General features: G+C 38.5%; 1 protein-coding gene across 1 annotated transcript; it reads right to left on the bottom strand.

Moving 5' to 3' along the window:
• Positions 1 to 5,735: 5,735 nt before the first annotated feature.
• On the bottom strand, positions 5,736 to 7,588 carry LOC136233603 (small ribosomal subunit protein mL104 (rPPR9)). The gene has a single exon (XM_066023336.1). The coding sequence runs from the start codon at positions 7,531 to 7,533 to the stop codon at positions 6,004 to 6,006; it is 1,530 nt and encodes a 509-aa protein (XP_065879408.1). The 5' UTR covers positions 7,534 to 7,588; the 3' UTR covers positions 5,736 to 6,003.
• Between the last annotated feature and the right edge of the window lie 1,733 nt (positions 7,589 to 9,321).

Raw genomic sequence — 9,321 nt, 5'->3', positions numbered from 1 at the left:
TGTGTGCATTATGTACGTGTGTGGACTATGGATTGGACACTGGATTTTTCCCTTACAACAACTCTTTAAGGCATTAAATTACTATGTTTTTTGGACTAGAATTCTTATCATCCGTGCTTTACCAACTAACCCTATCCATTTGTATTAATTTCACTAATTATCTACTTTATGACAAATTTGATAGTACACGACATTTGGGATGAAATATTCCATCATTGAGTCTTAATCGCCGAAAATAATTAGTGTTTCTTATTAAATTTTACTATTGATCCCTATATTTATTTTAAGTGAGATAATGTATAATTATATGTATAAATATAAATATAAATAAATATGTTTTTATATATTTAATTGAATTCGGTCGGTTTCGGTTAACCGCGGTTTTTAGAATATGAAAACCATAACCGTAACCATTAACCACTATTTTTAAAATTAAAAACCGTACACTAGTCCATCGGTTTCGGTTAAACTTATTTTCGGTTTGGTTTCGGTTTGATTTTTCGGTTTTTCGATTTTGCGGATTTTTGTGCGCACCCCTACTTCTGATGGATCTAGCAAAGACGCATCCACCTCTTATAGTTATCTCATACAATCGATGAGACATTCATTTACTTCTTGTCCATTAGCCCTTTAGTTAAGCGGTTGGAAGAACCTTTGAAGTTATCCATTTGCTCTCTCTTTCACCTTCATCTTAGGCCTTGTTTGGATCAAGGTATTTTAAAGTAAAGTAAGGTAGAGTAAGGTAAATGAAGTGAATGAAATAATTTGTTGTGTTTGGATAGAAGGTAAGGTAAGTGATGATTTAATAATGTAATTGTGTTTGGTTTGATGGTAAGGTAAAGTAAGGTAAGTTAAGTTATATACAAAATTACTTTTACATCCAAATAATGTCTTATTTTAAAATAAAATATAGAGGGTAATTTTGGAAAAGAAAAATCTGTCACCTCCCTACCCTTCAATTTGGGCTGTAAAGAAAATCAGCCAAATTTCACCTCACCTACCCTCACTTACTATTACATTAAATTACACCTCAAAACAAACAAGATTAGCTACCCTCACTTACCCTCACTTACTTTAAAATACCTCCATCCAAACAAGCTGTTAGTCGGCGGAGTCAACAAAAGTCAAAGCTGAGACGAGGCTAATTGTGATCTCTCACTAGATTCGAATCCATATCCTTTGTCCCTCGCTTATTTGAAGATGCGTTGCAATCTTAAATTTTTTTTAGTTTCCATAGCAATTTCCCGAGCCTTGCTTATACTACTTTTGTACAATTAGCCCCAACCTAGATACAAGAGTGTGGAGCTTTTTTTATTCTTTTCCGTCTTTAACCTCACTAAACATAAGAAAGGGACACATATTAAATAAATGTCAATTGTGAAAGCCCATAAAGGTAAAGAGAATCATCGAGCCATAACTAACTCCCCGGGACGAAGCAAACGAAGCAGAGTTGGTGCCATTTCATTAGAACCCCTTTCTTCTCATGATCTGAACGTGTCTATAAGTGAAGGAGGACAACCCTCTGTGCTACGAGAGCTATAGCTTTCTTCTCCTTTTGCATTTATTGCATTGATGATTGTCTCCTGGAATTGCTTTGGAGCCGGTGGTAATGAGTTTCACTGGGCTCTTCGTCATTTGATATCTATGAATAATCCCGATATTCTCGCGCTTCTTGAAACTCGGCTTCCCTCTTCGCGGGCTGAGGAGTTGAGACGGAAGTTGAATTTTTCAAGCATGGATGTTGTTGATACTGAGGGATTTAGTGGTGGAATCTGGCTGTTTTGGAACTCTGAGAAGTTTAATGTCACCGTCATTTCAAAAAATAGACAATTCCTTCACACTCATATTACTTGTGTCAGAGGGCAGTTACATGATCAGTCATTTTTTGCTACTTTTGTCGTGGCTGATATGTTAGCTCTGAAAGCTAATGTGATGGGTCCGTGGATTGCTAATGGTGATTTCAACTGCATCAAGTCCATGGATGGGAAACAGGGGGGCTCTCCCAGCACCCTTGATCGGTGTGCTTTCTTCTCGAACTGGATCAATAACATGAACTTTGTGGATTTGGGTTTCACTGGTCCGTGCTTTACTTGGTGAAGGGGTTCTGATCCTCGCACCCGTATTGCTTGTCGCCTTGTTCGTGCCTTATGTGACATCACCTTTCGAAGACTGTTCCCTGATGCTGTGGTTCGACATCTTCCTAGAAATCGCTCGGATCATGCTCCTATTGCAGTCAGGTTAGGTTCTAACACCCTGGGCACCTAATAATAAACCTTTCAGATTTGAAGCGACTTGGCTCAATCATGATCAGTTCATTTCTTTCTTCCATGATACATGGGATAAGTCGGGCAATATTGATGTTAACCTTCAAAATCTCATTCCATCTCTGAGAAATTGGAATAACAACATTTTTGGAAATATTTTTTCAAAGAAAAGGAGCCTGCTGCGTCGGCTTGAAGGAGTGCAACGTTGCCTAAGTACTCGTGTCACAAGGGGGCTGATCCATCTTGAAGCTAAACTTATGAGGGAGCTCGATAGTGTTCTTTTACATGAAGAGATGCACTGGTATCAGAAATCTAGGGTGAAGTGGTTATGCTTTGGGGATAAAAGTGCGTCCTTCTTCCACACTACCACTCTTATCCGGCGGTGGAGAAACAAAATTGAAGGGCTTAGAAATGAGTCAGGTGTCTGGATTTGGGAAGCTTCAGCAGTAAAAAAAATGGTCTCTGATTACTTCACTCATCTGTATTCTGAAGAACTGCATGTTAGAAGCAGGTTAGTTACTTGTTGCACTTTCCCCACCCTCCCTAGTGGCTCCAATGTTGCACTCTCTCGAGTTTTTACTTCAATTGAAATTCGAACTGCCCTTTTCGACATGGGTCCCTTTAAGGCTCCTGGTCTTGACGGCTTTCAGGCAGGTTTTTTCCAACATTTGTGGGCTCAAGTGGGGAACCAATTTTGTGATGCTGTCCTCCATGCCCTTACTTCAGGGGTTATTCCGACTGGGTGGAATAATACGTTTCTGACTGTGATTCCTAAAATTGCTATCCCCGAGATGGTCTCCCAATTTAGGCCGATTAGCCTTTGTAATGTTCTATACAAGACAGTCACTAAATGTATTGTTAATAGGTTGAAGCTCTACCTCCGTACAATTATCAGTCCTATGCAAAGTAGCTTCGCCCCGGGTCGCCAGATCTCTGACAACATCATCCTCCTTCAAGAGGTTTTGCATTCGTTTAAAAAGAAGAAGGGTAGGAAAGGCCTAATGGTTATGAAGCTCGACCTTGAAAAGGCCTATGACAGAATCTCTTGGACTTTTCTTAGAGAAACTTTGATTTTGGTTGGGTTAGAGGACCACCTTGTGAATCTTATCATGAACTGTGTCTCGGGTTCAAATATGAGAGTCCTATGGAATGGCGAACAGCTCCAGAATTTTACTCCGACCCGAGGTCTTCGACAGGGAGATCCACTATCTTATCTTTTTGTTATCTATCTTGAAAGGCTCAATCACCTTATCTCGGATGCCATATTGAATGATGCTTGGAAGCCTATTCGTCTTTCTAGAGGTGGCCCGTTGTTGAGTCACATCTTTTTTGCTGATGATATTGTGCTTATGTCCGAAGCTAGTATGAACCAAGCTGTGGTTATTCGAGATGTTCTCCACCGTTTTTGTGATAGCTCGAGGCAAAAAGTAAGCCCTCAAAAGTCTTCTTCTCTGCTAATGTTTCGGATGTGTCTAGTCGGGGTATTTGTGATATGCTTGGCTTTACTCAAACAAACGATCTCGCTATGTATTTGGGAATGCCTCTCCTGCACAAAAGAGTCTCAAAAGAAACCTACAAGCATGTAATTGACAAAGTTCATGCTAAGCTTGCGGGTTGGAAGAAAAAATGCTTGAAATTTGCTGGCCGCCTCACCCTTGTGAAATCGGTCATTTCTGCTATTCCTAGTTATTCAATGCAAACTACACTTCTTCCTAAAAGTATTTGCAACAGGATTGATGCGTGCAATAGAGGTTTCCTTTAGGGTTCTCATGCTAGTCACCGTCGGATCCACTTGGTTAATTGGGGGTCGGTTTGCAGAAAAAAGATTGAGGGTGGCCTGGGTATTCGAAATATGCGCTCCTACAATCTTGCTATGTTAGCCAAACTCGGCTGGCAGATTCTAATTGATAGTGATTCTTTATGGACGCATACTTTACGTGCAAAATATTGTGGCCAAAGGAAGGGGCTCGACATATTCCAAGCTAATACCAATCATTCGGCTACCTGGAAGAGCATAGTTACAGGTAGCTGTGTTCTCTCAAAAGGTATTGGGCGTATTGTTTTTAACGGTAAAGACACGATGTTTTGGACTGATGCTTGGTGTAAGAGTACGCTGCTGGCCCATGATGTTGTTACTCCTCTTTCTAGTAACTTGCTTGCTGCTTCTGTTCTGGATTATTGGGTTGCAGGGAAAAAAGCGTGGATCTGGTCAGCTTTCTATCTCTACCTGAACGCTTCGACCATCCTTCGTGTTGCTGCTTTTGCTGTGTGTCCGGACAGCCCTATTGCCGATTGCTGGTTCTGGCCCCACAATTCCTCTGGTCTTTATTCTGTCAGCTCGGGTTACTCGATGATTGGAGATCAAGCTGCTGCCACCCCTCGGCTGATTTGGCCAGCGATTTGGAAATTGCATATTCCTGAGAAAATCAAATGCTTCCTGTGGCAAATTAGCAATAATGCTATTCTTTGCAATGCTAATAGAGTTCGACGGCACCTCTCCGACGACGACTGATGCCCCCGCTGTTGTGAGTCAGAAAGTATTCTCCACCTTCTCCGTGATTGCTTTATTGCTCGTCACTTTTGGACAGGTGCTGTTCCGACGCATCTTCAGCCCAGTTTTTACACTGCAGACTTTAACTCTTGGCTTACAGCCAATCTGACCTGCAATGCCTCATTCAAAACTGTCCCTTGGTCCTCCTTCTTTGCTTTCGCCATTTGGTGGATATGGAAGTGGCGCAACGATTTCGTGTTTACGGGTTCCTGCAAGACGACTTATTCTATCAATTTGGTTGCTCAGTTTGCCGAGGAATTTGATCGAGCCCAAAAGTTAATCAATGTGGGTTCAGTCATGGTGCCACGTCTAATCTGGATCTCGTGGGAACCCCCAATTGATGGGTGGCTGAAACTCAATACTGACGGTGCTTGCAAAGGCAACCCGGGCTTGGCCTCGGCTAGAGGGATGATTAGAGATGAAAAAGGGTTATGGTGTGGCGGATTTGGAGCTAACATTGGTTACTGTACTTCTGCGATGGCTGAACTGTGGGAGTTGTATCTTGGACTGTTGTTAGCTTGGAAGAAAGGTTCTAAAAAAGTTATTGTGGAATTAGATTCGAAAATTATCTTGAGTTTCATGCTTAATCATGTTTCCTTACTCCACCCCTTGGCTTGGCTCATCCAACGTTGTTATAACATTCGAGATAGAGATTGGGATATTCGTTTTGTTCATGTGTACAGAGAAGGCAACAGAGCTGCGGACTGGTTGGTGAACTTCGCATGCTCTCGTTCTTTGGGTCACCGTAAGTTTGGTGTACCTCCAGGGAATAACATTTAGTTTGTTTTGAAGCTTCAACATACTGTCAAATCAGATAACAACTAACACAGTACAGGACAAGACATGGATTTTCTGAATCCACAACTGCGCAGGCAGACATGATCATAAACAAATTGCTAAAAGGCACACTAATCCACCAATAACATAACAAGTTGCATAGGCATAGAAATCAGAGAAAGAATATATGTTGTTCTATAAAGAAATTCATCTGAAGCACGTCCAAGTTAAATGATCTAATCCTGAATACCTGAATTTTTCCATGTTTTTTCAAGTAATGTAAAACCAGAGACAAAATTTTATTCTTACAGTTGGCACAATAAAACACTAAAGAAGTAAAATCAGAAAGAAATTACTTCAATTCAATTCAGGAACCCCTTCTTCGACTTCCCTATTGATTGACCACAAGGCTTAACGCATCCTTTTCTTTGGCTTCTTCACAAAACTTAGTCTTATCTTCTTAAGACGCCTTCTCTTCCTTGCCATTTTCTCCGGCAATGTTTCCCTCTTCTTCTCTTTCTTCACACCCTCTGCCTTCTTTAAATACTTCTCTTCCACTTTATGCGCTTTCGGTGTAATCTCTACTCCATTACTCAATGCTTCATTGTAGAGGGCATTTCCCTTATCAAGTCGATTACGGGCACACCATTTCCCTATCAACAAATCATAAGTCTTTATCCCTGGGTTACACCCATCTGTTTTCATCATCTCAAACACACCCATAGCATGCTCAACCCTCTCAATGCCACACAGAATCTTCAGAAAACTGTAATAAGCCTTCTTATCGAGCTTCTCGCCATATCCTGCACTCTTCATTCTATCAATCATCTCATCTCCTTCTCCTATTCTGGCTGCCTGATATAAACTCTTAATCAAAATAAGGAATGTAGTCTCATCGGGAGCACACCCCCATTCGTGCATCCTGTGAAACAAATTCAAGCCATCCTGAGTTTTCCTCAGCTTGCATAGATTATTGATCAACACATTGAAAGTTTCAACATTTCTCGGAACACCACGAGTGTCCATTTCTATCAACACCTTCTCTGCCTCAGAATGTAATTTAAAAGGATCTTTCTCTCTACAAAGCTTACAAACACAATCAAGCATTGAATTAAAAGACATTGTACCAAGCTCAAAACCACCCCTATACATCTCCCCAGCTAACCTTTTAGCCTCTTCAAGTTTCCCATCAACACACCAACCCGTAATCAACAAATCACAAATTCTCTCATTAGGGAATATTTCATTAGCCAAGTTTTTCACCATTCTCTCAGCATAACTAGCATACCCATTCTCACACAATGCTTTCACTATTAATGTAAGAGACTCTCTATCTCTCTTCAACCCATAATCCCTCTTCATCCTATCGAAGAACGCAACAATCTTTGCAGCTCTTCCTGCCCGTACATGCCTATCAACTATTGATTCAAGACTTTTAAATCCAATTACATCCTTACCATCTCGGAGCAATTCATGTGTCGACTGGAAGTCCTTCCTTCTACCGAAGTAATCGATGAAAAAAGATATGGTTTCATCAGTATGCTTGAATCCAGCATCAGAGACTAGCCACTGGTGAAATCCAAGAACAGTACGGCCAGCATCCGGGGAGAGATTAAGCGTCTGCTCGACCAGAGAGGGGGTTATGGAACTGGTGATGTGCGATAAATGAAGGTTAAGTCTTTGGGGAATGGAGAGAGAATCTGCATCAGTGTTACGAATGAGTTCAGTGGATATAGATTGGGCAATTGGATCTGGATCATTGTTAGAGTTTAGGGTTTGAGAGGAAAATGATGCAGATAGAGAGGGCGAGAAGAAGGAAAACTTAGGTAAACGAGTAGGATTCAGAAGAGAATGTTGTGTGAATTGACTGACCGGTGGAGGAGTAGAGAGGAAGTAATGGTAGAGCTGCCGCCGGAGTTGCAGGGACGTTAAAGGAGGCATTTTTTGAAGATCGGACAGAGAAACAAGGAGGAGAAGGTCTAAAACCCTGGAATGGAGAATTTTGTGATCTGGAGTGAGAGTGCACCATAAGCATTTTGGGCTTTTCGGTCGAAGCCCATTGGATCTAGGCAATATGGAATGCTTCTGATTGCGACTTGTCTTTGCCCATATCTTTTTGGCCCAAATCCTTTTTCTACATGGAGATTGATGAAAGGGTTAGTTACTCGAGAATGACTTAAATAAATACAAGTGTCTTTCAAATTGGATACTTCAATCCGGTGCCTTCTATGTTTACTTTGTTTTTTTAGAGAATCATCGGATTTAATAGAGTTTTGGATAGGGTTGTCTAATTAAGAATAGTAAGATAGTTATTTTTTAGAAACACTTAAGTACTATTATTTTGTTATTGTTGTAACTCTAGAAAAATTGTCTAGTGAACACACTCTTTGTGCGCCTACTATTTTATAGTAAACGAATTAATTTTCGAATTTGGTTGTTTCGGATGTAATCCAAAATTAAGGGTAAACCACGTTAAATTAATGATATCATTTTTATTCCAACGAATTATATATTTGCTTTTGATAAAATATATTTTGAGACAAGACAAAATATACCATGGTTTTAAATATTCTGCTTTAATAAAATATATCATGGTTTCATCAAATTTAAAAGTAGTGTTTGGTTTCATTATGGTTGCATTGAAAAAATATGAGATTTCTCCCTAAATAGGGTGGTTCCGAAAATGCCATATCTATTATTTAGATTATTTTTTTATCAATATTCGTACAACATGTTTATTTATATTATTATTTTATATTGTTAAATAATGAGTATTTTCATCTTTTCATATATTAACAACAACAACTCTGTGTAATGGGCCGTTTGATAAAACTGAAAATTAAGTGATGAAAAAATAAGTAATGAATTTTAAGTGTTGAATATCATAAGTACTAAACGTATTGAATGATGTAACTCTTATAAAAATATTAGTTGATAATGTTTAACATAAAATGTTAAGTTAAATATTTTGACTTATCAAAATAAGTGATTTTTAACTTAATTAACTGATTTAAGTGGTAGAGAAACAACCGTTATCAAACGTACTTAAATTAAATAAGTGCTTAACATTTTAATTTAAGTGATTAAATTGTTTATCAAACAAGTCCTAAATTTACCAAACACTAATTGCGAATTAGCAAATAGCAAACAACTACTAGCTAAATGCACATAACTTACTACAACTGCTAACAACGACAGTCGTGAGCTAACACAAACAGACCCTGAATCTATTTTTCTATAATAACCACAATATTATTATTGTTTTTTTTTTTTTTTTTTTTGTTAAAAACAAAGATAAACTTTTGTTAATACTGAAATATATGTGTGTTGAAAAAAGAAGAAGAAAAATTGTATTTTTTTTTTTTTTTTTTTTTTGGTAAGAAGAAAAATTGTATTTTAAGTTAGTATGGTCGATGATAATGTATATGGGACCATTGAAATGACATCAATCAAAGTTAAATACTTGCAATTAATATTAAAAGAGATGAGATAAATATAAGGATAATGCTAGAAATATATGAATCTATTAGAATAAGTTTGATTGTACATTATTTTGAATGATATGAGAAAGTTTCACCTGAAACTGAAACTGGTCACTTCAAATAAAAGAAATGATCTAATAAAAATCTTTAATTGAAACCAATAAGCTTCATATAGTGTTAGGATTGGAACCAACATGTTTGAAGTTATAAATATGAAGTGGTACCATCAATTATATGTTGTATAAAG

Source organism: Euphorbia lathyris, chromosome 1 (genome assembly GCF_963576675.1).
Source record: "Euphorbia lathyris chromosome 1, ddEupLath1.1, whole genome shotgun sequence".
Lineage (NCBI taxonomy): Eukaryota > Viridiplantae > Streptophyta > Magnoliopsida > Malpighiales > Euphorbiaceae > Euphorbia > Euphorbia lathyris.
Note: the sequence above shows the minus strand (reverse complement) of the source record. Positions and strands in the feature narration are given on the sequence as shown.

What these genes read in the sequence shown, in the direction of transcription:
- LOC136233603 (XM_066023336.1), bottom strand. Translation starts at nt 7,533, where the DNA reads ATGCCTCCTTTAACGTCCCTGCAACTCCGGCGGCAGCTCTACCATTAC.